Source organism: Amaranthus tricolor, chromosome 1 (assembly GCF_026212465.1).
Source record: "Amaranthus tricolor cultivar Red isolate AtriRed21 chromosome 1, ASM2621246v1, whole genome shotgun sequence".
NCBI classification, from domain to species: Eukaryota; Viridiplantae; Streptophyta; class Magnoliopsida; order Caryophyllales; family Amaranthaceae; genus Amaranthus; species Amaranthus tricolor.
Genome location: NC_080047.1, coordinates 39629270 through 39657234, shown reverse-complemented (window position 1 = coordinate 39657234; position 27965 = coordinate 39629270). Strand labels below are relative to the sequence as shown.

The following is a 27965-nucleotide window of genomic DNA, read 5'->3' as shown; positions in this document are numbered from 1 at the left end:
TGTTTTTTTGATTTTGGTCCCTCATTTCATGGGTGAATTTAACTTGGTCCAAATTAAACGATACAAAAATGATCTGGATCGACGCGAAACAAACTCGAGCATAATCCACATCATCCTTGAAAAATAGCCCGACTTGAAACACTGAACCTAAAACTAGACACCCCTAATTGGAGTGAAGAAGAGGAGTGATTCTGATTACTATCCTTGTTCGGGGTACATATCTATTCAATAGTATCAATGGGAATTACATTCACACTTGATTACGACCTAACCAAGTACACTGTCCTGCAGCTTTTGCACCTTATTAGAGGCTTCGTGAATATATTTAAGGGATTATGAGCAAATTGAGGAGGACAAGGAGTATAAGTACAAGCATGAGAACGAGCACGAGCACAAGCCTGAGCATGGCCTTATTCATACAATTTCGAGTTCTAGTATAGGTTACTTATAAAGAAGAGATGCCATCTGTCTTTATAAGAGGCTATACAGTATGAGCATGGTCTTAGGAATTACTTGTCCTCTCGGATGCACAGCTCTGGCTGTCGCACTATATATATTTGGTCTCCTCGTACACTATTCCTGAAGACATCCTGATTCCTGTGCCATGTCCATAATGCATGCGTAGAATTTATAACCTGCATCAAATGATGAAATTGTTGGTAAATCGGTACACAACCAGCACTTGGAACCCATTAAAAAGAGTTCATTGATTCAAGTTACAAACAAATTCCATTAGAGTGATAAAAAGGTTAGAGCTACCTCAAGAATTCCATGTCCGAAGCTGCTCTCCCTAAATGCACTCCACTCAGGCTGTCTGTCCCAACAAAATTTACCCTTAGCAGGACCTGAAGAAAATTTCAAGTGGCACACTGGTCCGATTTCAGGAACATTGTCTCCAGGTTTCGGGCATTTCCCTGGATCATCAGCGTGATCAACATCAACTTGCTCGATATTCCCACCATCTCCAACTGTTATGTAAACAGGACCACATGGATTCAATGTGTAATTATAAACACGATTCATTCTCTCATATGCATGAACCTGGATGTTGCAACATTTGTCAGAATGTTGAATGTCAAATGTCGAAAGCTTCAAACTTTTTCTCCTAAAATCTGTTTCCTAAATAAAAAATATGTTGTGGATGCATGTTTCGCCGAATTCAAACCATTAATTTTGCTACTTGTCAGCATTTTACTATAACAAAACACAAAATTTTGGTTCATAGTAAATATCTGCAACTTTAAACTAACAGCCGTTTGGTTATTAGTACTAAAAAGTGGTAATGAAAATGAATTGTACCGTAAATTTTCATATGTATCATGTCATTCTCGTGGTAACGAAATTTTAATAATAAAAAAGCTTTTTTGTTCATAATTTTTCATTACCACCTAATACCACTTTCAAATGGTAATGCATTAAAATGAATTTTGTGAAGAAAATGAGATTGTTGATGAAGGACAAGCATGACCATTAAACTTGTCAAAATATATTTCAACCAAAATTACACTAACAATAGTACCAATTACCAAACAGGCCTTAAAAGGACAAATATGAAATAGTACATGCAATTTCTAGTACTTAGAAAAGCAATATTGTCAACTTACATGACCAGAAAACACAATGTCAACGCCATACTGGAAGAGGAGTGTTTCCAATTCCTGTCTCATGCACTCGAACTCCTGATAATGCGATGAATAGCTATTATAACAAGGAGGATGCCATGCAGCAACCAACCAAGGAGTTATTTTTCGGTCGACATTTTTCAGGTCTTTTACAAGCCAAGCATACTGAGCACCTACCATGAAAGTTTCAAATATGACCCATCATATATATAGTTTATGCTACTGATAAACAGTCTAGGAAATAGCCAAAACTCACTTGATTTATCGTAATCCACATAAGCTCCCAACATGACAATATGTATGCCTCCGGCGTCAAAAGAATAGTACATATTAGTTTTTGAGCCGCTCTCATCTGAAGGAACTGCAAACCTTGTGAGATATGACTTAAATGTTACACCAGAAGCTTGAGGTTCTATCTCATGATTGCCTCCAATGACCATAAAAGGGACTCTAGAGATCAAAGGCTCCATAAACCTAAAGTCGAAATCCAGTCACAATAACTACATATTCTTTTAGAGATCATTCATAAGCCATAATCGTTAGGAAAAAATTACCGTGTATAATACAACCTTTCATTAATTTCCCTACAATAATACCAACTTTTGATTAACCATGAATAACACCAACTTAGGGCTAGAATAATACCAACTTTAGTTTATTGGCTAATTTACCATTTTTTTTTGTCATATAATTGTAATGGTGATGCTGGTGGTGCGGTACAGAGGGGTCGGTGGCTGCTGGTGGTGGGTGGTGCAGGGGCTGTTTGGTGGATGGAGTATGGGCTGTTTGGTGATGGAGCAGGGGCTGTTGGGGGTGAAACATAGTACAAAACAGTAACAAAACAGTGAGCAAGTAAAAGTGAGATTGACGGAAATATTATGAATTGATTGATTAAGCTCTTCGAGTGGCTTTCACTCCAAAATAGCACTAGGCATTACACATTTCAAAAGATGATCTTACACATTACTATCCCCTAGTATATATAATACTACTACTCATCCATGTTTCTCTAAAAACAGCAAACATACTCCTAAAGTACCAACAACAAGTACTACTATATAAGGTAATACAAGTTTCCACTACTCATACATGTTATCCTTGCTTGTCCTTCTTGTCCCCCCTCCTAGAGTAAGTAAATCTCAGCTGTGGTCCCCCCTTTTGATTCATTACAATAATCTCCTATAGTTTGATTTTTAACATGTTAGGGATATTCAAGGGAAACGCCCCTAAGATGGTATTATTCATGGTTAATCAAAATTTGGTATTACCTGTAGAGAAATAAGCAAAATGTTGTATTATTCCTAGTAATTTTTTCTAATCATTATCCATTTATAACAGGATTTGATGCAACATGCATATTCGTTTCAACACAGAGCAAGGAAGTACTTCAATAAGTTCAGTAGACAAAGTTAGAAAATAAAAAAGTTACCTTCCCCAACCATCCCACCGAGGTTGATATGACTCTCTGATTGGTGCATCAGGAAATGCACAAGAAAAGCATGAAGCTCCCTTTCCTCCAGTTGTACGATACTGATTTGCATAAGTCATGTCACCAACCATTAGTATTAGAGATGGATCATTCTGAGTCACATGATCAATAGTTGTGGTTGAATTGTGAGTAAGACCCAAGTCTCCTATGACAGCTATACGTTGAGGATAATTGTTAGGTTCAGGAAACGGTAGAGTCTCAAAGGTATGTTCCTCGCTAATTGCGGGGATAGAACTGTCTCCACACTTGTAGTAATATCTTGTACCAGGTTCAAGACCTACAATAAAGAGATGATAGGTACATTACATAAGTCATACAATGAACAGGAAAAGAAATCCATCATCATACAAACTTAATACATGGACTTGGAGAACTAACAAAGAATCAATTAGTAGAAGTCGCAAGAGTTAGAACAATGTTTAAGTAAATGAGATTGAAGAGGGGGTGAGTGCTAAGTTAGAACAATGGAGACATGTGTTGAAGTCGCAAGAGTTTACATTAAGTAGGAGTATGGCATAGTACAGGGTGTTTCATTTTAGCTCAAATGACATAAGTATAGGCACTATAAATTTGAAAAATAAAAAAATCACTTTAATTGAACGCTTTAAATGCCTTGTGTTACAATGCCGTGGGGTAACCTTCCATTTTATTGTCAGAGTGTGACCTACAGGATTAATTGTGGGCGGCAAAAAAGGAGCGTGATAACTGAAATATTTATGTAATTGAGGTGCACCTTTAGAGTTTAAGGATAAGCTTTATCAGAAGATCATACTTTGAAGATAAAATTCAAAACGAGAAAGAAGAATAGTTTGGGTGTTGCAAATATTGATGATATGATGAAAGAGAATCGTTAAGGGGCTTTGAGTTAGTGAAGTGGTTAGAGAGATAGAGACTTGTATATCAAGTAATTTAAAAAGAGGGAGAGAAAGACCAAACATGACCTGGAAGGAAGGAGTAGAACATGATGTGAAGGAGGTTAGAAGGAAGGAGTGGAACATGATGTGAAGGAGGATGAGATGGTAGATACTAGAAATGAATGAAGAAGAAATATTCATAGGGACGACAACTAAGATTGTTTATTTGTTGAAGTAGCTAACCCTAATCTTTTGAATTAAGGTTTGACATGGTTGTTGTTTGTCATAAGAGCCTTGATAGACTATTAGGTCCTTTTACAAACATCATTATGCTTCCTTTTGCAATGATCCAGCTCAAGACACTAACAATGCAAGTGCTAGTACTTTCTAAAATTCAGTAATGTTAGAATAATATACCACCCTAAATACAAGATATATTCTTTTAATTTTACTCCAAAAATAATATACAAAACTTCAAACTACTTTCTTCTTGCTTACATATTGCATAGTTGAAATAGCACAACATGTAAAAAAATCACTTCATACACATCCAAAATAAATATTAAGTAATATTATCAGCTAAAATGGTGAAAACAAGATACAAGAGTAGGCCATAATTTAAAGGCTGAAAGACGTGTCAATTTGTGAAGATATCCAATTAAAGTAGTGAAAAATTGGAGTGCTTTATTATTTTTCCAATACTTCGAGCTTAACATGTAGAAGATCAAGTTATGTATTACTTAAATCTTCAGAATTTCAAGACACAGCAAATGTTATTGACTAGATGTGGGAACCTCAGCCCTAAAGGTGTCCGAACAGACTGATGACTCGATATTACCCGACCTTGTAACCGAACCCGACTTGACCCGACATCAAAATGAATTTAAAATTATGTACGAATCAATGTGGACTCAAAACCCGATTTTAAACTGATCCAAAACACGTGACTCGAAATAGACATGATGACCTGAATGAACACCTCTACTCAGCCCTACTAATAACTTAAGTAAGTTGGAGAGCATATCACAAGTTGCAATCAATAAAAACTTCTTAAAGTTGTTAAAATACAAATGTTCTAATTTTTGATAAAACTTACACATTTACTTGTGAGTGCATGACTCATATAATTATGATTTAGAGTTTAGTCCTATCTTTGAGCTTGGTGACTATTTTAGTCAACATGACAACATCTCATCTCGAGCTCACTCAAGAGGATGCCTCGACTGAGCCCATTTGAACTACCTCATGAACTTGGTAAGTACACTATCATCGCCAACCTGCCATGAACAAGTTTTTCTAATTGGCAAATTAAAGTGGAGCTAGACGAGTAAAGACTTAGAAGTTGGTATCTAAAATACTCCACAACAAGTAATTTTCTTTGTCATTCTTACTTTCAGAGCATTCATACTTGAGCCTACATTTCCATTAGTTTACTAAAAGCCAGCTATTGGTTATGGTATCACAACTACATTAGATTAGGGTACCCAACAAGTTCTTATGGAGCCTTAAAACATAAATGGATCCTCAATTCCTCACTAAGACATACTTCTAAAAGGACTACCACATTTGGCAATAGCAAAGCCAGTCTTGAGGGGTGCCCACAAATGCCATATACAAGTGCCCATGGAGACAAAAAGCCCCAAAACATGAGGAAAAGATCTCTTTTTTTTAACCAAACCTTCTTTTATTTATGGCTAATGCAACTCGCAATGATCAAATACGTGAGACCGTCTAATTGTGAGACAACCTCAAAACAAGAAGCCCATAAGCAAGTTTCTATTATTGGACTATTTAACCCAAACATGAGTCATGTCCCACAGCAAGTTTCTATTATTGGACTATTTAACCCAAACATGAGTCATGTCCCACGGTGAGACCGCCTCACACAAGAATTTGAATTTTACTAATTTGCATATGAGAGGCACAACAAAGGAAATCAATCTACACAGACTCTACCAAATGTTTATTTGACTAATGTAACATTTTCTCAGAAAAGCTCACTCCATATGTAAGCATTCAAACTCAAAGATCCTCATTCATAAGGGAAACCTACTAAAGCAAACTAAATCATATAAAAATCACAATCAATCTCCTTAAAACAAAGAAATGAATAAAAAAAAATCATACCTTCAATCTTAACATGATGAATGATGCCAGAAGTATAGTTCAAGAGGCCATCAAAAGGGTAGAGCTGACTATAAACCATAGAAACTCCATTTTTCTTGAAGGTATAAATCCCACTTATTTTTCCATACCAAACCTCACTACCAACACTTGATGGGTCTAATTCTGTCACATTGGTACCGATTTGAGCATTCCCTAATCATCAAACCAACACAAATTTATGAACATTATCATTCAAAAAATCAATACTTACCCAATAATCAAATAAAATGAAAAAAATGGGATGAAATGAGGGAAAAATTACCAGTTACCCAAGAAACCCACATTGAAGACGGAGAAGAAAGTGCAAGTGAAATCTGTTCTGGGAAATTCCCAGTTACCTTTCTCCTTAATCTTGGATGATCCATTGGTAAATCAGCACTACCTCGGCGCAACGAGGGGTCAAAACGACGAGTTTTAGGCTGAAAAGGGCCTTCCAGAGTAGTGGGTATAGCTTCCATTCCTGCTAAATTGATGAAGATAGTGAGAGCCCATAATAAGAGCTGGAAATGCATTTTGGATGAAGCAAATGTGGTTTAATGGTGGTAGTGTTGGTAGAGCTAAAAGGGAAGACATGAATGGGAAGAGCTGGAACTCTGAGTACTCCATAGCTGATAGTGATATCTCCTCTATGTAACAACCTTGGTAGTGGTAGACATGTAGTCTAGGACCTGTTGAGAATTTAGGTAGTGTTTAACGGGTCGGGCCTCGTTTAGAACTCTTATTCGACTCATTTTAAGAAGGGTTTTATATGGTCGACGGAAAATAAATCGGGTAAAAAATATGCTTTACTATAACTAAAATGAAACAGGTTATAAAAGGATTTAATAAGAGTCAAAAATGAGTCTTTGTAAATAACATTGGATAATTTAATTATTATAAATGACAATGCCGATGAAAATTTTTAACGTTTTCACAATTTAATTATTATAAATTGATATAAGAATTTTAAGTAATAAAAACGGGTTAGATTGGGGCTCATAGTTGAGATATATGTTGTTGGGCAGTGACAATTCGTCATATAAAATTTTACTCTTTTTTAAAACCATAAAATATTAAGAGGATTACCCACCACATTATATGCAAATTCATAATCTACTGTTACGATAATTTATGATCTTTTTTAGTTCTCATATATGAAATATTTCCTAATATATGTTACAAACTTAATAGAACTGAGGAGATATATCGTGGCAGTCATGTATGGCCGTATGGGACCATCATTGCAAAATTGCTCGAACTAGCTAGTAGAGGTTGACTTGAGGTGCAAGGACTCCTAAATATCCAAATTTGATTAACACAAATTCTTGTTAGAAACGATCTCTTAAAGAGACTATCTGTAGTTGAACTGGCCTATTCATCATATCATCATATTCATTATTTCGCTCGAAAACAGGATTTGGGTAAGGAAAGGTGACGGACAATCTATACCCGTACTCCCTTCACAGGGAGAACTAGAGGAAAGCGGTCAATTTTACCCCCAAACAGTAAGAGCTCCGCAAAAGGAGGATATGAGTAGCAACGTTGTCTCAAGAATGCAACTATTAGCAGAAAAAGACAACACAAGCAGAAACTAGATCTAACCAAAAAAGAAAATAAAATGAGAATAAAAGAGAATAAAAATAAAGTAAAACCACGATAATTATTTAAAAAGACAAAATAAAGCGTGTAAGAAACAACTAGACCTTAGGGCAGGTAACAAAAGAAACTACTAGTCTAAAACATGGATTTGAGGTCTCCAACTACTCTTATCCCTAGTCAGGTCCGCGGAGAGGCGCAACTCATTTAAGTCGTTCTTGATCTGCCCTACTCACATTTTCTTAGGTCTTCCTTGACTTCTCTTACCCTCCACTATGATGCTTTCTTCTCTTCTAACGGGGGACTGACCCTTTATATATTTTTTAAAATATTGAAAATAGACATTAAGAATGATGTAAGTAGACATTTAAAATATTGAAAGAAGGCACTAAGGATACAGTAATTAAACATTAAGAATAATGTAAGTAAGCATTAAGAATACGGTAAGTAGACATTAATCTTTAATGGGCTGCGATTGAGATATGTTTTTCAAAGAGACGGTCTCTCAAGAGACTAGCTATTTGATTTAATGGTTTTTTAATATTAATTTGATCCATTAAATAATTGTTGCTATAGTTGGAGTGAACGAGATATAATTTGACTAGTATTATTACGGGATTCACTAATAATTGAATCTAATTATAATATATACTTGTCTTTTGATTGACCTATTTTCATATCATTTAGAAGCTATATTGTTCTTAATTTTATCTACATTGAGATATAATAAAATATATTAAATAAAAGTAATTTGAATAAGGTGAATTCAAAACTTCTAATGTTCTCGGCCTCAAATTTACCCCAAGCCTTTAAATGATAAAGTTAATTATTTGACCTAGATTTAACCAAAATTAGCTCAAATCCCAAAATGACCCGCCAAAGTTCAACCAAACTTAACTTGTTTAAAATATAATTTTAAATTAATATATGTAAGAATAAATAATATTTGACTAGTTATTGAATAATATATTAATATGACAGATTGTCATTCAAAACAAAATATTATGACTGATAATTTTAAAAATGTCATAAAAGTAACAATAATTAGTATTTTTCAAATTTAGACCAATCAACATTGATATAATTAACTTTATAATTCTTTATAAAAAAGATTTTTTTTTCTGTGCATATATAATAATTAGCTCATGCGAGATGGACTAAAGTAGTTGTCATGTAATGATGATACAACCAGTAGTTCGGTTCTACTATGTGGCAAAGCATGTTTAAGACGACACTTGGAATTAGTAAATATATCTTTAGTAAAATGTCTGGACAACACAAAGTGAAAATATTAAGTTTGATGTACGATAGTCTCTTTTTGTTGCCCTAGAAGATCGTATAGAAGTCATACTAATCTCATTAGTGATCATAACCTTGATGAGCTTATGTGGATGACCTTGATATAATTTAGGGGTCTGAAACCTTAAGGCTCTCTATCTTAGTTGACCATTAAGTGATTCCGTGATTCCTAAACTTACAACGAGAAGTTTCCATCTTGTCTTGAATTACCTCATGAGAAATCAACCATGGAAAAGATAGGTGTGGATAAAACACTTCTTCTAGAAGAATTAATAAAGGTTTCTTAGAATATATATTTTTGTTTAGTTGGTTGCATGAAACAAAATTTAGAACCGACAAATAAATGACTAATTTCATTTCCATATAGGCTAAGGGATAGCTTAGTGAAATGTTAGATCAAACACACCTTCTAGAGTTAACCTTTCTCATCCAAGCTAAGCTTTTAGGCTTAAAAAAAGTTTTAAGAGCTATTTTAATGGTGGAGATTTTTTATTTGAGTGAAAATTTTTTTGGTAAAAATGTATCTCAATGGTGAAAATTCACAAAAAATCTCTCAAATGTTTGTAAAAAAAAAATATATATATTTGCATGGGAAATTTTTAGAAAACATCTTTGTTCACCCAATATATAAGAACTTGACACATGTGCAAACAACTTTTTTTATTTTTTAAATAGATTTTTTTATTTATGCATATATTAAAAAAAATATATAAATCTACTATTGGTCATAAAATTTTATGCTTTATAATTAGACACTCATTTTGCTATATTTTAACATGCTTAAATTTTTTTTCTAATTCTATGTAAATTAGTATTTAAAAAGTAGTGAGAAAAGTTTTTTGTTTTCTCAATAATCGCTATTACTAACATTGAGTATAAAAAAATGGCCAAAATTTTAGACAAAGTTGTATGTCGCTGTTACTAACAGCAAAATAAGGCTTTGAATGGTCAATGGTCAAGTCGCTATTTGTAACAGGGACTTTAGGCCGCAACTCTTTTATTTGATTTCATGGAAAATGACAGGTATTAGTGCCATATTTCTGTATATTGACCATGCTTGATTTAATGTAGGCATGGCCACGAGGCGGGTTACCCGGAACCGAACCGGTCCCGAACCGCTTGGAACCGGAACCGTTTGCGACAGGTTCCGAACCGCCCCGAACCGCGAAACCGTGAAACCGCCGGAAAAAATCGTCGTGAACCGGGAAAAAAAAACCGCGAATTGGAACCGGAACCGGTCCGGGAGAACCGGTCCAGCGGTTCCAGAGAACCGGAACCGGAACCGGTCCGGTTGAACCGGCTCAACGGTTCCATGGAACCAGAACCGGGACCGGTTCGGGTGAACCGGCTCAACGGTTCCATGGAACCGGAACCGGTCAAACTAGCCGTTTTATTACCGTTTTCTAGCCGTTGGAATTTCCCCTATAAATACTCATCACTTTCAATCATTTTCATTCACAACTCATCTCTTCTCCCACTCTCTCTACTTACTCTCTCTACTTAATTCTTTAATTACGCAATTATTCTCTTAATTACATAATTAGTGTTTTAATTATTTCTTAATTTAGTTAATTACATAATTAATTATTTATTTATTTCTTAATTCTATATTTCTATTATTACTTCAATATTATCAATCATGTCTTCATTTTTGAAAAAAGCCACAAAAAAAGTTACTAAAGTGGCAAAATCATTGGGAGGTTCCAGTTCGTCCAAAAGAAAGACCACTTCTACTCCGTCGGTATCAACAACACCTTCCATTAGTAATTATAATTATGAACATAATTATCCGGAAGGGTACGACCCGGAGTTACATAATTATGCAGAAGAAATGGAAAGAGAAATACAAATTGATGAAGAAGAAGAACAAGAAGAGGAACCAACGACCCCAATTGGGATACATATATCTCGACAGTCATCAACAAGATCACATGAAGAACAAGGAGAACAACAACAACAAAGACAAGATCGTGGTAAACGAGTCAATTTCCAAACTATCGGTTAGTTTTATAATTTTATTCTTCAAATTAATTAAACTTTAAATTATTTATTTATTTAATTATAGTTTTATAATTTTAAATTATTTATTTAGATGAAGATGAACCAGTAAGACAACCTTTTCCGGCAATGCCACCTCCTAGTGGTAGAGCTGTTTCACGTGTGTGGTCGTATTTCACAAAAGAACCAACCGAGAATCCAGATGTTTTCTTATGCACTTGTCAAATTTGTGAAAGTCAAGGAGTAAAGCCCTTAGTTTCATACAGTTTCGCCAGAGGTAAATACTTTTTAAGTTTTTTATACATACTGACATACATAATACATTGATACATCATATATTCATATTTTATAAACATTTATTTATTGTGTTTTGTGAATACGTGTTAGGTGGTGGTACGGGATCTTTTAACAAACATTTGGCAAAGAAGCATGGAATCACAAAAGAAACTCATGCAGCAAGCGGGAGCGGGACCACAAGTGGAAGCCGACAGACACAATGGGACATTCCCATCACAGCCTCACAGGTATGACTTTTAGATACAATCGTAATGACATGATTGATGAATTTTCTAGGTATGTAATTTGTGATGAATTGCCTTTTAACCACGGTGAAAGTAGGGCATACGAGCGTCTCAATAGAAAAACTTTGCAACCACAATATAGAGCAATCCCTAGGAGCACTCTTAAAAGACGCACAATTAAATTATACGAATCAATGCGCTATGAATTAGTTGAAATGTTTAAATCGTTTAATGGTAGGGTTAGCATAACAACTGACATTTGGTCTGCTCCCCCACATTTAGAACCTTATATGTGTGTAACAGCACACTGGATAGATCGAAATTGGATTATGCAAAAAAGAATAATTGGTTTTGAGACAATGCTAGAAAGACATACCGGTGAAAACATAAAATATAGATTAGTAGAGATATGTAGAGAATGGAACTTATTAGATAAAATATTTTGTTGTTCAACTGATAATGCGACCGCGAACATTAAATGTATAGAACTTTTGTTTAACGAACCTGCTTTTAGTTTAATCCTTGGGGGTAGCTTATTACACATACGTTGTTGTGCGCATATAATTAACTTATCTTGCCAAGCAGGCATAAAACAATTAAGTGATTTATTAGAACCAATTAGGGATATAGTGAAATGGCTTAGGATCGGAAAGATAAAAAGACGATATAAACAATTATGTGACCAATACCAACTTAAAAAAGTGTATTGGTCATTAGATACTCCTACACGTTGGGGCTCAACCAACGATTTATTAAGAAAGGCGATTGCTTATCGCCCAGTAATAACACAACTATATAGTGAGTGTACAGATAGTTTCATAGCTGATGACACTTGGGAATTAGCTATAGGTGTACATAACATATTAGAAGCGTATGACCACGCGACTAAGATTTTTTCTTATGTTTATGAACCGAACGTTCACTTAGTAATAAGTGAATGTATTACTATTTTTTATCATCTCCTTAAATATACACATGAAGATACTAACCCAAAATTAAGGCCGATTCTTGCAGATATGATGGAAAAATGGCAAGCATATTTTACCGATTTTCCTTATATTTATGGAATCGCAACCATTTTGGACCCACGTTTTAAAACTGAGGTCCTTACTAAAGTAATAGGATTTTATTACCAATCGTTAGATCGCCCGTCTACTGATGTACATAATTATGTAGGAACATGTAAAAAATATTTAGCAGAACTCTATGATTTTTACGCTAGTGTATATAACCCGAAACGCGATATGTCTAGGCGTGCTAGCGTTTCGACACGTCCCTCTTACTATAATTCGGTAATAGCTAACATAATGACTCAAGATGATAGTTTTGTAGGATCATCTTCTTCTTCCTCGACCTCATATTTAGAACTAGATATTTTGGAATAGACCAAAGTATCTATGATATTTTGGAGTGGTGGAAAGAAAAATCTGTTAAATTTCCCATTTTATCGAGAATTGCAAAGGATATCCTTGCAATTCCCGCGTCAACAATTGCGTCGGAGTCTGCTTTTAGTGCAGGTAGAAGAGTTTTTGACGAAAAGCGATCTCGTCTTGCTCCACATAGTATTCAAATATGTGTTTGCAAGAAAGATTGGGATCAAGCGGAGATTCGAACACAAGGACTAAGGAATGATGATGATCAAGACGACGATGATGATCCATGGATGATGATGGATACATCTGCATCATCGTCAGGAGGAGAGTCAGCGGAAGCATCTAATCAACCACATGATGATGACGAAGACGAATAGGATCAATCCGACAAACGACAACGATAAATCAACATTCAACAACTATAAATAAAAGGTATGACAAAGAACTACGTGGGCTTTGATTCCTTCGGGATACGTAGGCAGCTTAGTATTCATTTGGGTACTAGGTTCAAGTCCATTTTCTCCCTCTTTTTTTATTAATCATCTTTATCGACATTATCATTGATTCGTTTCTTATTAATTTATTTTTTTCATTCTTTTTAGTAAATATTTCAATAACGATGACAACTTGACATGCAATGAATTTCGCTAATTATCAAGTAATCATCAAAGGTACGTCCGCGATATTATAGTATTTTTTTATTATATAAATATTTAAAGAAAAAATAAAAATGGAACCGATGGTCCGACCCGCCCGTCCCGTGAGTTGAAACCGCCGGAACCGCCTCATGAACCGCCAAGGAACCGTTTGGAACCGCCCGGAACCGGAACCGGAACCGGAACCGTTCGCGACAGGTTCCAAATGGAACCGGAACCGGGTGGAACCGGAACCGGATGGAACCGGAACAGAACCGGACCAACCCGGACCGTGGCCATGCCTAATTTAATGTTATTTCACTGTGAATAAGGTATTATGAAGATCTTCCTTGGGAAGTACCTCTATGCTTTTTGCATAACTTAGAGCTTTTATTGAGAAACATCCAAATTGACTCTCCTGCACCCACTGATACTTGTCATTTTCCATGAAATCAAATAAAAAAGTTACAGCCTAAATTCGCTGTTACTAACAGCGACTTGACCCTTATTTTGCTGTTAGTAATAGCGACATAAAGCTTGACTAAAATTTTGACCATTTCTTTATACTCGCTGTTAGTAACAGCGATTACATATCGCGCCTAGCTTTGGGGTCAAAGACACTTATTTTTGGAATAAAGTTTAGCCGAAGCTTATTTTTTGATTAAAGTTATTAAAAAATCTTATTTTTTTCAAATTTTCCCTAAAGACTAACTAATCATAAACAACGCCTTTTCTGAGAGACCGTCTTTATAAGAGACGACTTTCCAGGCCCAGGCCCAGCAATTAAAAATCAGAGAAAAACTAAAAAATTGACATGCGCGTTTGATCCTATTTGAAGTTGGTGTTATAACCTATTTTAGTTGGTGTTATAACCTATTGATGTAGTTATTATAACCTATTAAAGTTGGTATTTGGAGTTGGTGTTATAACCTATTAAAGTTGGTATTATAACTTATTTGGAGATACCAACTTTAATATGTTATAATACCAACTCTAATAGGTTATAATACCAACTTTAATAGATTATAACACCAACTCTAAATAGGATTACACAGCACGCATTTTTTGGTAGTTCGTTTTTTGAGTAATAATGGGCCGACCCATTTAAGACGCGTCTTTTATAAAAACGGTCTCAAATAGGAATTTGTGAATCATAAAACATTGAGTAAATCAATATAAAAACATGAAAGTAGCATGAAAACATTAAGCATGATTAATTAAGGACTTTATATACGATTAAAATGAATTAGCAAAATTAATCACTAAACACTTAATTAACAAACCAAGCATGGGCTTACTTTAATCATTAACAATAGGTTTTGTACGAGTCCATCTCATTGTGAGAAGAGCCATACAAACAATTCATTAGTAAAAAAAATAAGAAAAACAATAAAATCTGAATTTATACTTATATAAGAAAAGTTTTTAAGAGTTTGGACTAACTCAATTGAGATCGTTTTACGGTGAGATGGCCTCAATAAAGATGACATAATGAATCACATTATTTGAGTCAATCAGTACAATAATAGAGGAAATTAAGGCACCACTACATAAATATGCTTTTTAAGTTAATCAAACACTAACATTATAGTGAGATGTAATATTAATGCTAATCATTAAATATCCAACATTTTGTCAATCTTATTCTCATCGATCCAAAAATTTAACCTTCTCTTAATCTCAATGAACAAAATTTTTAATTTTTTGTCTGCTTATTTAGTGTTCCAACCTTTACCTTAAGTTATCGATAAAAACCTAAGTTGTATGGTAGCAAACTCATTATCTAAAAACCCTACTATTAGAGCATTAAAATCCCAATTGATGGAAGATACAATGATACAACACTTGTATAATTATGCCTTAAGTGGCCAACATTTGACTGTTTATCATCTAACTTAAAAGTCTTTCCACATTGGCATAGGCATAATCACATGCACAAGTGCTTATAAAGGACCTACCTCACATGCACACGAAGTATTATTAGATCATAAATTCTCAGATGAGACTATTATTTTTATGGTAAGACTATTTTTATTGAACTGGTCTAGTGTATGTTTGTTGTCTTTAGATAATAAATACTTTTATAGTCTTAAAGTATCACTTATAAGTTATAATCTTAAAGTGATCACTTGAAAAAACAGACTAATTATATGAACCCGTCTTATGATGAGACGGTCTCATACAAGACGAGTTGTTATTGTATCTCTTATAAGAGTATATCCTTTAACAAACATTGATGAATTATGAAATTTTGTGTTCCCATCACTTTTAGTTTGGCCTTGGCCCTTGCCCACCTCACCTGCATACAATGGTACATTTAACATGCAAAGGCAGCTCAGCCCATTAATGTCCTTTCAGTTCTAACACTTCCATACTCACATCCATCATCTTCTAGTCCTCTCTCTGTTTAATGTAGTGGACCCTACACTTACACTCATTCAAAAATCAGACTTTGTAATATAGGACTATTTCTAAATCACTGTTTTTTTTCCCAATTTTTGACAATTTTAAATAGGGCATTACTATTTGTCGCCACCCTTTTTATTTTATCGCCACTCCTTCTAATGAAATTACGAATTTGCCCTTGGATTTTTTATAAAATTACAAATTCGCCATTATTATTATTATTATTATTATTATTATTATTGTTGTTGTTGTTGTTGTTGTTGTTGTTATTATTATTATTATTATTGTGATTGTTATTATTATTATATTTAAATAACAATAACTTAAGAAATAAATTAATTAAACAAAAGAAATTGTATAATTCGAAATTAAAAAAAAAAAATAATACCAGTCGCACAAAAAGTGCGACTCGACTTAGGTACACTTGCACTTTTTGTGCCACTGGAATTTTTTTTTTAAATATTTTTATTAATTTTATTTATATTATTATTGTTATTATTATTATTAGTATTATTATTATTATTATTATTATTATTATTATTATTATTATTATTATTATTTTTGTTATTATTATTATTATTATTATTATTATTATTAAATTTTTATTGTTGTTTTAATTATTATATTTAATTTATTTTTTAAAATATTATTATTATTATTATTATTATTTAAATAACAATAACTTAAAAAATAAATTAATTAAACAAAAGAAATTGTATAATACGATATTCAAAAAAAAAAAAAAATAATAATAATAAAAAAATTAATACCAGTCCCACAAAAGTGCGACTGTACCTAGGTCAAGTTGCACAAAAAGTTCGACTCGACCTAGGTACAGTCGCACTTTTTGTGCGACTGGTAATTTTTTTTAAAAAAAATATTTTTATTAATTTTATTTATATTAATATTGTTATTATTATTATTATTATTATTATTATTATTATTATTATTATTATTTTTGTTATTATTATTATTATTATTATTATTATTATTATTATTATTATTATTTTCATTGTTATTATTATTATTAAATTTTTAATTTTGTTTCAATTATTATATTTAATTTATTTTTTTAAATATTTTTATTTATTTATTATTATTATTATTATTATTATTATTATTATTATTATTATTATTATAAATAAGAAATTTTAAGTCCAGTGGCATTTTCATAATTTTTTAAAGTCTAGGGGCAAATTCGTAATTTTATTAGGGGGTGGCGATAAAATGAAAAAGGTGGCGACAAATAAGAATTGGGTTTTAAATATCCTAGATTGAAGAAAATAACAGCACAATTTAGAAATATCGTTAATCTTTCAGTTGAATTGGTCCAATGACATGATATCAGAAGCCAACGTAATGAGAAATCACTGGATCTAATCTCATTAACCCTGTGTATTTCAAACGTAATATTTACCGCTATAATGAGAGCACACTTCTAACAAAAGGACTTTAATTTGGTATGATATTTACCGCTATAATGAGAGCACACTTCTAACAAAAGGACTTTAATTTGGTATGAAGGGGTATGATAAAGTATATAACAAATTTATAGGCTACAAACATATGCTTAAGCTTTAGGTAGAGATGTTCATTCGGGTCATCGAGCTGATATCGGATTAGAAGTTTTTGGTCGGTTTGAAATCGGTTTTGTGTCAATATTGTTTTTTACATAATTATAAATCATTTTTTAAGTTGGATCATATTGAGTTCGTTTATTAGGGTAAATTTCGAATCATCGGGTCTGTTTTGAACACCTCTAGCTTTAGGTTAAGTTGGTTCTTTAGCATCTTCACGAAAAGCTCAAAAACCCCATGAACAGAAAATACAATTGTACAGTAGAGCACAAGATAAAGAAGCAAGTACTGTACTAGTAATAAAGTGATTGTTTCTGCTTTACTAATGTTGAATACAAATTTCATTGAAGTTTCTTGGCATTTGTAACCTTTTACACTTGTGTGGAGTAACTTGGATTGACAAAAAAAAAAGCAAAAAACAAAGGAAAAACTTACAAACCATTCCAAATTCCTATAAATCAACTACGGAAACCAGACACCTGAGGAAAAAGGTAAAGGTGGTTAAAATTTCGGAAGATTTGGGGGGAAAACGAAAAAAAGAAAGAAAGGAACAACGCATCTGACCTTGCTGTCATTTACGAAAACTTTCTTCTTAGAATGAAGCTGGGTCGAGGTTGAGAAAATAAGATCCACACAAAACTGATTCAATTGAATCATACAATGGACAATGTGTATAAATATGTACACTTGCCAAGATTAGAAGATGTGGAAATTTGCAAGTGATTTCGATAAGAAAAATGCGCGAAATTCATGGATGAAATGATATAATCTGTAGGAGAAAATGCAAAAATGGATTGTTTACTCTGAACATTGGCTAGCATTGGCGGCCCCTACGACAGGACAGAGGACCTGCATTAGCTGTGATGGCTCCAACCATCGATGATGATTTAGCACCTAGGCTCGAGGCTCTTGCATAGCTTGCTGAGGCTCCAGTTCCGGATGGGGTGAAATATGCACCATTCAACAGAAGATCTCCCTCGGACCTCCAATTCCAACCCTTCCACTTGTTTTCCGCTGTCTCCACCCTCTTTGTGACCTGTGGTTTCACCCCATTTTACGCATATACTCGGTTTAAGTCTCAATTATTCATAAAACTTGTGTGAATCGAAAGGAACTTTTACAGAATAAAGGATTTTACCTCCTTTGCAAAAGGGTTGGCTGGTGCTGCATATCGGTTGCCCTGACTGTTAATTGTGGGAGCTGCACTTCCACCGATTGCATACATTTCCCAGTGGGTGTAGTCATTGTTCACCACATGGAAATAACCATGGCGACACCTGCATAAACCCAAGCAGCATTTTATTGATACTAACATCTATGAATGACTCGTGCACAATCGAAACCATTCTCCATGTTTTCTAACACATTTGATGATAGTAAGCTAAAGTCTAGCTTGCTAGGACCAAATTTCGTTGATAGAAAGCAAAATCAGACATCATAGATCATAAAGATAAGAACTAAAAAGCCAAGGTTTTTCCTCTTCTTATTATTAGGGGATAAGGCTAAGGAATCCCTACAGATAAGGGAGGGGGGATTAATCCTTCGTAGATGGTGTGAAATCGAACACCTACCACAAGGGTGGAAGGGAAAGACTTCAACTAGTAGGCCAACCTATGATTCTGAAGGTTTTGCAAAAATTGTTCGGAAAGTTAAATGTACTCATAGCATGATCTGAGAGCATCCATGAATAGCAGTGCAGTACCTTGGCATTCTTTGGATGAGGCCTGTACCAAAGTGGTTGAATGCAATCGTAACTTGCATTGTCTTGTCTCTCACATAAGAATCACTATGCCCGAGTAGCATCACCTGTTTTACATTGCATGAAAACAAAAAAGTTAGCGTTTCCAAGATCGAGGAAGCAAGGTCAAAGAAAATGAGTGCAACGAGACCTACACAAAAGACATACCTCATTATGGTGAGCAAAGTGATTGTTGGAAATTGTGATAGCAGTTGAACCCATCACAGCATCAACCAAGCCATCAGCACAGTGTGAGAGGGAATTGTGATCGATCCATATATGACTCGCACCAAAGATCGAGATTCCATCCCCATCGGCCATTGTTCTCCATCCAAAATGAGTAGTTGAACTCCTCACCATAGCATTACCAGTGGGTTTGCAATCATGGACATGAATGCCATGGATGATGATGTTAGTCACGTACTGAATTGTGATGCAAGCTCTGTTAGCAATGTGAACGTTGGCTCCACGTCCATCAATTGTCTTGAAGCTGTTCATTATAAGCTCTTCCTTCAATTCAATCACCATGTCGCGTTGGAAAATAATCCAGAGAGGTTCTTCTTGGATGACTGCATGACGAAGGGTCCCTGGCCTGGGGTTAACTGGGTCATCATCACGAGAGTCTGTAACGACATAGAAGCGACCATTTTTGCCACCAATAGCATTCCTTCCAAATCCAATACCACAGTCAGCCAGGCGTTTACGGTTTTTGTGCCAGTTGGGGTCACACCGCCAGCAGTCATCAATAGGATTGCCTGTTCCACATGAGAAGTAACCCAAATTCCTCCTCTGAGTGCTGTTCTGGATACTCCTGCAGAGTCCAAAGTCATGCTATCAATATTAACCGCTGTCGAATGTGTCAATTACTATAATTATTTTCATAGGTGTAATATGACCCTTAAGTACTTATAAAAATAGGCAACATGCTCTATATTTTACATTTAAACTTAAAATGAAGCTCATTATTCAACCCTTTTAGCATATGATTTTGTATTATTATTTATGTTTTAGCACACTATATGTCAGAAAAATAGGCACAAGCTATATATCAACTGTTGTTTTATTTAGGTCAGTATGAACCGACCTAAAAATAGCAAGTATTTCACAATGATTGTACTTGTCAAGTAGAAATACTTAATATATTTGCAAGTTGGTCCGCACTAACATAGTGTGGATCAAGTCCACACAAGACTTTCTCAATAACGTGTTGGTTAGATCTATTAGAAATATTGAAGGTCAAGATTGCAAAAGATATATCACAACAGCAGCTGTCAATCTAGTCATTATGGTTCTACCATACGACATATCACATGTAATATGCAGATTGACAACAACCCCATCTTTACAGCTACTGATTCGTACCCCAATATAATCTATGCACAATCAGAATAAATTCCTAAATCCCACAAACCGAATTTGTTAGAGTATATAACATATCTTGAGGTCTTAACCATCAGTTTAAGCTTTCGGTTAAGTTGGTTCCTTAACATGGTACCAGAAGTCAATGTGACAAGAAGTCACGGGTTCGAATCTTAACCACCCCTCAAATCTAAGGCACTCGTGTGAGGAGGCGTGTTAGAGTATATAACATATTCTGAGTTACATAATAATGTAGAGGCACACTCTACCACCACCCTCACAGTGCATGTACACTCACGTGTAGAGTGGATTCGAATGATTTACAACAATCAATTCAATGGGAAAGGAATGCCACCCAATTTCACGGGTCCAAAAATAAAGAGATAGAATAATACCCTGTCTATAAATCTGAATCCATTCAGTATCTGAATTAAAGAGATGAGACATGAAATACGAGAATACGTTGATTAAATGTGAGTGATAAAGGGATGGCATTAAAAGCAATACAGTCTGTTGCAGTATAAATCAGACATTACCGTAGGCCAAGTACAAGGAACACATAAAGGATGATCATATTCATATCTTCTTATCCAATGATGGAAAAACAAATTACTACTATAATAAATTTACTACAATTGTCTATTTTCTAAAAATCGTGTTTGATAAATGGGGTCTGCCGTCTGCCACTTGGTTGAGTAAACTCATGAGACAGAGCAAGTAAAGTGAGAAAACTATTAACAAAATTAACCAAGTGTGAGCAGCACTTATGCCACCGACTATTTGGTAGGTGCCAATATGATGATATCAAACATTAATTATTTTAAGCCCTAACAAAAGTAAAATGGTACATTTACCCTATACTTCACAGTATTCCAATCAACAAGAATGGATCAAATTATGCAGGTATGGCGGATGCAGCGTAATGTTACTTAATCCAAAATGAAATCATGTAATATTAAAAAAATTCACCTAAATCACTTGGTAAGGGCCTTGTCTTCCACATAAGTGATCAAGGTTTAAACCCTATTAGGCACACATTTCTCTTATTAGCTTTTGGAGGTGTTTGATAAAATAGCTTATTAGATAATTTTAACTTATTTTGATACATTTTGAGGGTTGAGTAGTCAAACGAGCCAATGCTAATCTTTGGTAAATTATATGGTTGAAACAACTTATTATTATGAATAAGATGTGTTTGAACAAACTGCTCATAGCAGCGGATTCAAAATAAGCTGGTCAAATCAGTCACTGTAATCAGCTATCAGTTACTAATTATAAGCCGTTTGCCAAACACCCTCTTCGTCTTTGATTCACGCTATAATTTTTCAAAATTCAATACTTAAACATTACTTGTTTTTTATTTTTGGATCTACCACTATATTTAGCAATCTTGAAATTTATTGCCAAGAGAAAAGAATAGTATCTCAGTTAGAGTAAGTACTACTTTTCTCTGTGTAAATTTTTAAATTCACTTCTCATACATTCCTTCTCCTCTCAGGCCTTCGACCTATATTGTAATAAAAAAAAACATTGCAAAGAGGAAGACAAAAACTCACATGTGAACCATTGCAACAACCTCTTCTGGATTTGCTACTGCATGTTCATTAAAAATCTCAACCTCCTCCATCCTGAAAAATATCAATTTAATAAAATTAATTAAAATTCAACAAACACAATTGCACAAAATAAAAAAATGCCTTATTACCAAAATTAGCTAGACAAATGACACCGTTTTATTCACTCAATTAAGTTAAAACCATACAACTGATAGGCTCCTCATTTCTCACCATTAATGCAACAGCCTAAGTTAAAAGCTACCACTCACCATTGAATGAAGAGATAGTGACATACTGACAACCCTTTGATGTAAAACCAGAAATTGTAAATAACCCGTATTTAGAAAATCATTTTTACACATTCCATTAAAATTATACTCTGTCTAATTTGCTACATTCCCTATTTTCGTCAGTGAGCTTGGCAATATTAACATTTCTCAGTCACTTTCATCAATTATCATCTATATTTTTTTCTTTTAATACCATTGTAATAAGTTGTAGCAAATTGATCAAGAGATGGATTTACAAAAATTTATACCCATATTTACACTGACATTAAAAAAATGCAGATAATAGTTTATCGGGTCAAAATTTATTGTACTCATTTAGACGAACTTTAACTTAATTTGCCTCCAAAATTCATGTTTGTGACGTGATTGTACACGGCACACCGTTTTCTGACGTGCATGTTACACTTGGCAACACATATAGCAGCCGCACCAGCAAGTGATCTGATGTCACCAAGAGGTAAAAACACTTGAAGATGGACTTTGTAAACTATTTCTAGCAATCTTGGGCATGTTTTACATTTTCCTTATAAAAGGAAATTTAATTTGCCATTTGAAGTGGACAAAGATATATTCATTGCAAGTTGGAATGAAAACAAAAGCAAGGAAGTACACAGCAGATCGCCACAGTGCTCGATGTTAATGGGAAGTGAAAGTTTCATATTAGCTTCAGAGTTTAGATTATAATAACAAAAATACCCATGATTATTATTATTATTATACACCTTAATTAGAAATTAAAATAAGATTAGACGATTTATTAAAGGGTATTTAAGGAAAGTAGGAGAGAGAATAAAAGGTAAAGTTTTTTAATGGTGAGATAGCCAATGGTATCCTAAGAAAGGACGTAACCGTAAACGGAATATCTTAACGGTTGGTGTTATTTTATGTAATTACCAGAGAATCCAACGGTTGAGAGTGATTTAGCGTCAGAATAACAAACCGACAGCAGTCTAACTGTAAAAGAATTATCTGAAAAAACAAAATAATTAAAAAGTTCATGGAAAGCAACATTCAAAAACAAAATATAGGAGAACTCACTTTTCCGCCATTGTTATGTTCTTGAAGCTCTGTAATTCCTCTGTTTTCTCCGACCTGTGAATTTTCAAAAACAAAACATCCATTTTCTTAGTTTTTTTCAAAGCTAAAAAACGTAAATCGCCATTTTTAAAATGCAATTGGAGGAGAAAATTAGTTTTCAGAAGTTGTGAAGTAGAATGTAGCAAAAGTTAGAGAACGAAACCTGGGAACAGTACGAACAGCAACGACGAGAGTAAGGAAAAGAAGGAGAAGAAGAGAAGCAAGACATGTTTTAGGAGAAATCGCCATTGTAGAATTCGATCAAAAGCTTGAAGTCAGAGAGAGAAGAAGATGGATCAGAACTCAGGAGGAAGGAAGAGTAAAGACAGAGAAGGGGTTGTGAGGAAAGGGGTGTTTATAAAGAGCAGTGATTGAGAGAAGGTGGGAGGGAGAATTGGAGTAGACCCCACTTTTTAATTTACTGTGAGTACATTTAATTGCAATTTTTTTAATATTATATTAATTAAAAGTAGGTTTAAGAAAAATAAAATTACTTACTCCCTCTTCAAAATAGTTGTAAAGTTTGTTTTTTAACGCACTAAAATGTACTAATTTTATCTTTAATATCTATAATTATTAATTATAATAAAAAATTATAAAAATTTGATATTAATATTTTTTACATGACAAAACAAAAATGATCCCACTAAATTATGTTTTAACTTATAGATTAAAAATTAATCACAAATTAAAAAACATAAATGAATAGTAAAAAGTATATGACGAAGTTATTTCTATTGAGTCAAAATTCGAACTTAATTTAGGGAAATTAAGACTATATTTTAGGACATATAATTTCACCCATTTATCAAATTAGACCTTCTTAATTTGAATTTGTTTATAATTCTATTTGACTTTAAAAGTAGATTTTATTAATGTCATATGTATATGTCGTTATCTTTCTATTCCTTTTAATGGGTAGTTTAATCGATGTTTATATAAAGAATCTTTTAATTTTAATCACTTTTTTTTTAATATAATTAACTTTTTTTTTTTTTGAAATGTAACATAACTAACTTTGGGTATCTTAAATTTGAGATTTTTAAATGTTTATAATCTCTACATATTTTTCACCACTATTATTTTAACGTGTTTTGAACTAGTAATCTTCATATTCTTTACTAATGTTTTGTAATAAATTTTAAAATATGGTCTCATATTTTCTCTATTAAATTTATTATTTAATAAAATAATATTGTCATTATCTACCTCATTAATATTACTCTCATCTCAAAGATTTCACTTAATTTTATTTCTATATACATTTATTATGAGAAAATCATTAGGGTACAGTGAAAAGTAGTGGCGGATCCATAATTCAAATTTAGTAAGAGCATAATCATGAAAAGAATGATTCAATAAAAAATATTAAAAAATCATAAATATATATATGTTAAAAATTAATTAAAGTTTTCAATTCAACCTTAAAATATAATATTTTGTAATCTATTTTGAAGAATTTTCATATTGTGAGATTAATTTTCCAAATTACAAATTGAAATGTATATACACCTATGCTTTATGGAAAATTAAGTAATAAGAATATCAAGACACAACAGTTACACCGAAAGTGTGTAGCGCATTAGCTAGTCATAAGTATCCTCGTAAAGACTTTAATATAAAAAGTTCAGGTTAAATTCTACAAATTACAATTATTTTTACAAAATTTCAATATCCTCAAGTGCAGACGTAAAATACAACTGGATTCTATAGAAAACTATTTGTTTATAGAAATGTGGAATTTAGAGATTTTAAATATTAATCCTATATCAAATTGAGATAAATGTAAAAAAAATAGTGGGAGGAACTAGAACTAAGTTTAGAGACTATGGACTGAGGACTAGGGCTAGGGACTATTAGGAGATAGAGATTAGAAACTAGGGACTAGGGACTAGGGTCTAGGGACTAAGGCTTACCGGTAGAAGTAACTGCCAACAAATGCAAGAGTGTTTTTTGAACTATTTCTTTTAATTTTATTTATACATTATAACTTTTTAATTTATTGGTATAGTTTACTTTATTTCTTTATTTATTATCAAATATTTACTTTTTTCTTAAAACAATAATTATTTTCCCTTTGCTACTATACCTCACTTGTATTATAATGTTTGATTTGGTTTTTGAATACTATTTATTAAGCACTCTTGATATGTTTTTTTGTTCTTATTTCTTAATCTATAAGTTAAAACATAGTTTAGTGGATCTTATTTGATTCGTCTTAATATAAATTTTATTAATATCAAATTTTTATAATTTTACTCAAACACAATTAGAGATATTTAAAATTAAAATACTAAAATAGTCCGTTGACAAATATACCAAAAGCAAATGAGACAATAATAGTGAATAAGAGGAAATATTACAAATTATACCTTTTTATTTACTTGTTTTAAATTGCTTGCTATATTATTATTTTTGACAAAAAATAATTATGTTTTTACCTTTTAGTTCATTGATTTTCAAATGTCTTTAAGGGGGTATAGTTATCTTTTTAACAAAAAATACTTATTTTTAAATTTTTGTACAAAAGTCTTATTTAGGGAATAAAATAAATGGAATGTAATGGGTCCCTTCCCTTATGAGCACAGGTGTGACTGTCCTGCATCACCGACGGAAACAACGAGCATTCTCCCGAATGTAATGGTCCCTTTATTTATTTTTTTTGTAATAACATTTTTCTAAAAATTTTACTAGTAATTCTGACAAAAATCTCAACTAATTTTATCTGCTTTTTAACGTCGAAAACTACTCCTAGTAATTAGGAGGGGAATGCCATGTCAGCGAGCCGTTACGCTTTTGGGACGTTAAGACGTGTTTGTCTCTTATCAAAATTTGTGGAAAAATATATCTTTTCCGATTCAGATATTCAATCTTAAATACTTTAAATTGTGTATGATTAAAAATTTTAAAAAATTATTATTGATAAAATTTATATTAAGACTAATTAAATAAAATTGATTATGTTTTTAGTTTTAGCAAAGTTCAATGGTCAAAAGTCAAACACAATATCAACAGACAATAATATATAGAGAATGCAAGTGACAAATATTGCATTTTCTACAATGGAGTTGGCTTTTTTAAATTAAAATTATGATGAACCATTAGTTTGAATTCGATTTAGCAAATATTGAATGTCTCTTTGTGAACCAATTATTGTTCTTTCATTTTACTTATTTTATAAAATAAAAGGTAGAACTTTAAGGAACAAGACGTATACCTTAGTGTTAGGAGGCCTAATGAGTAATAACGCAAAAGCGGGATCTAAAGTTGCCCAAAAAAGATTGTAATTATGACTTGTAGGTGTACTAATAAACTTTAACTATTTGCAAGTATTAAGATGTTTAAGCATGAAAAACGAATGCAAATAACAATACAACGGTTCAAAGTGGTTCACTAAATTGTAAGCTACATCTATCATCCTAAGCTAATAAATTGAATCTTTTCCCATAATATTGCTAAAAAAAAAATAATTCCCACTTTGCATTATGTGGGAAAGTATTTCCCACAATACCGTCCACGTGGAAATTTGTTTTTTTTTTAATTTTTTAGACAAAACTGCCACTTGAGATGGCGGTTTGCCTAAAGCACTAAACCACCACATGAAGTAGCGGTTTGGTCAAGGCAAACCGCCATCTCATGTGGCGGTTTGGTCCCTGGTAAACCGCCACTTCATGTGGCGGTTTGCTTGTGGCCTGCAACTTTTTTTTTTTTCTTTCATTTCCCCTAAATAGTGAACGCAACCTGCATTAAACTAATTCAATACCATCTATTCCATAATAATCAATTACGAACCAGCTTGATTTGAAAAAATTAATTATGAAAATAATGCGAAGATATATTACAATCATGGAAAGTCATACAAGAAGTTCAAATCATATAAGAATATACAAAGTTTGTTAAACTATAACCCCCGGCCCCTTTTGTTTTGCGCACCGGTGGATGATGATGGTGTGAACTCGTCAACCTCCGCAATGACATTAAGAGCAGAAGCTCGTCGTTGACTAGCACGCTGATAGGTGATGATCCTTTGCGGAGGCAATGGATGTGGAGGAGGAGTGGTGATGGAAGCTGGAGGAACGAATGACGACATAGTACCGGATGTCGATGGCGATCTGGAAGACCGACCTCGAGTAGATGAACGCTGGTGACCTCTTGTGGACCGAGAACTGGATCCTCCGGAAGAGCTACCTCGGTGAGCTGAACTCCGTGGAGAAGGAGTGTGGAATGTGTCATCTACCTCGCCAATGACGGGTGGAGTCGGTATGAGGTACTCATAACTCGCCTGACTCAATGCATCGGTCAACGACGCGTTAATGGAGCCTAGGGTCTTGAATCGTGTCATTGCATTGTATGAGCACCGATCGGATGCGCTCAGCCTGTTTGTTATCATTATATTGTTAAAAGAGTCACATAAAACTATTACTATATGT

General features: G+C 33.4%; 2 protein-coding genes across 5 annotated transcripts; both read right to left on the bottom strand.

Annotated features, from left to right (window-relative positions):
* Positions 1-169: 169 nt before the first annotated feature.
* Positions 170-6823, bottom strand: LOC130823375 (purple acid phosphatase 23). 2 transcript variants are annotated; one of them, XM_057687998.1, is made up of 7 exons: positions 6394-6823; positions 6093-6284; positions 3052-3388; positions 1879-2096; positions 1605-1795; positions 760-1041; positions 170-635 (listed from the first exon to the last, which is right to left on the bottom strand). In XM_057687998.1, the coding sequence occupies exons 1-7, from the start codon at positions 6641-6643 to the stop codon at positions 510-512; spliced, it is 1596 nt and encodes a 531-aa protein (XP_057543981.1). In that variant the 5' UTR covers positions 6644-6823; the 3' UTR covers positions 170-509. The 2 variants fall into 2 exon arrangements, 1 of the variants encoding a protein (XP_057543981.1); XR_009046582.1 differs by having other exon boundaries at positions 497-635; positions 760-968; positions 6394-6819.
* A 10966-nt stretch (positions 6824-17789) lies between these two features.
* Positions 17790-23862, bottom strand: LOC130818226 (probable pectate lyase 1). 3 transcript variants are annotated; one of them, XR_009043942.1, is made up of 8 exons: positions 23699-23862; positions 23497-23550; positions 22169-22240; positions 19422-20064; positions 19218-19321; positions 18654-18792; positions 18080-18551; positions 17790-17994 (listed from the first exon to the last, which is right to left on the bottom strand). XR_009043942.1 is itself a non-coding variant. In XM_057684320.1 (7 exons), exons 1-7 carry the CDS (start codon positions 23782-23784, stop codon positions 18330-18332), a joined length of 1320 nt encoding a protein of 439 aa, XP_057540303.1. In that variant the 5' UTR covers positions 23785-23862; the 3' UTR covers positions 17790-18329. The 3 variants fall into 3 exon arrangements, 2 of the variants coding, with proteins under 2 accessions (XP_057540303.1, XP_057540315.1); XM_057684320.1 differs by having other exon boundaries at positions 17790-18551; XM_057684332.1 differs by lacking the exon at positions 23699-23862 and adding an exon at positions 23353-23427 and having other exon boundaries at positions 17790-18551.
* Between the last annotated feature and the right edge of the window lie 4103 nt (positions 23863-27965).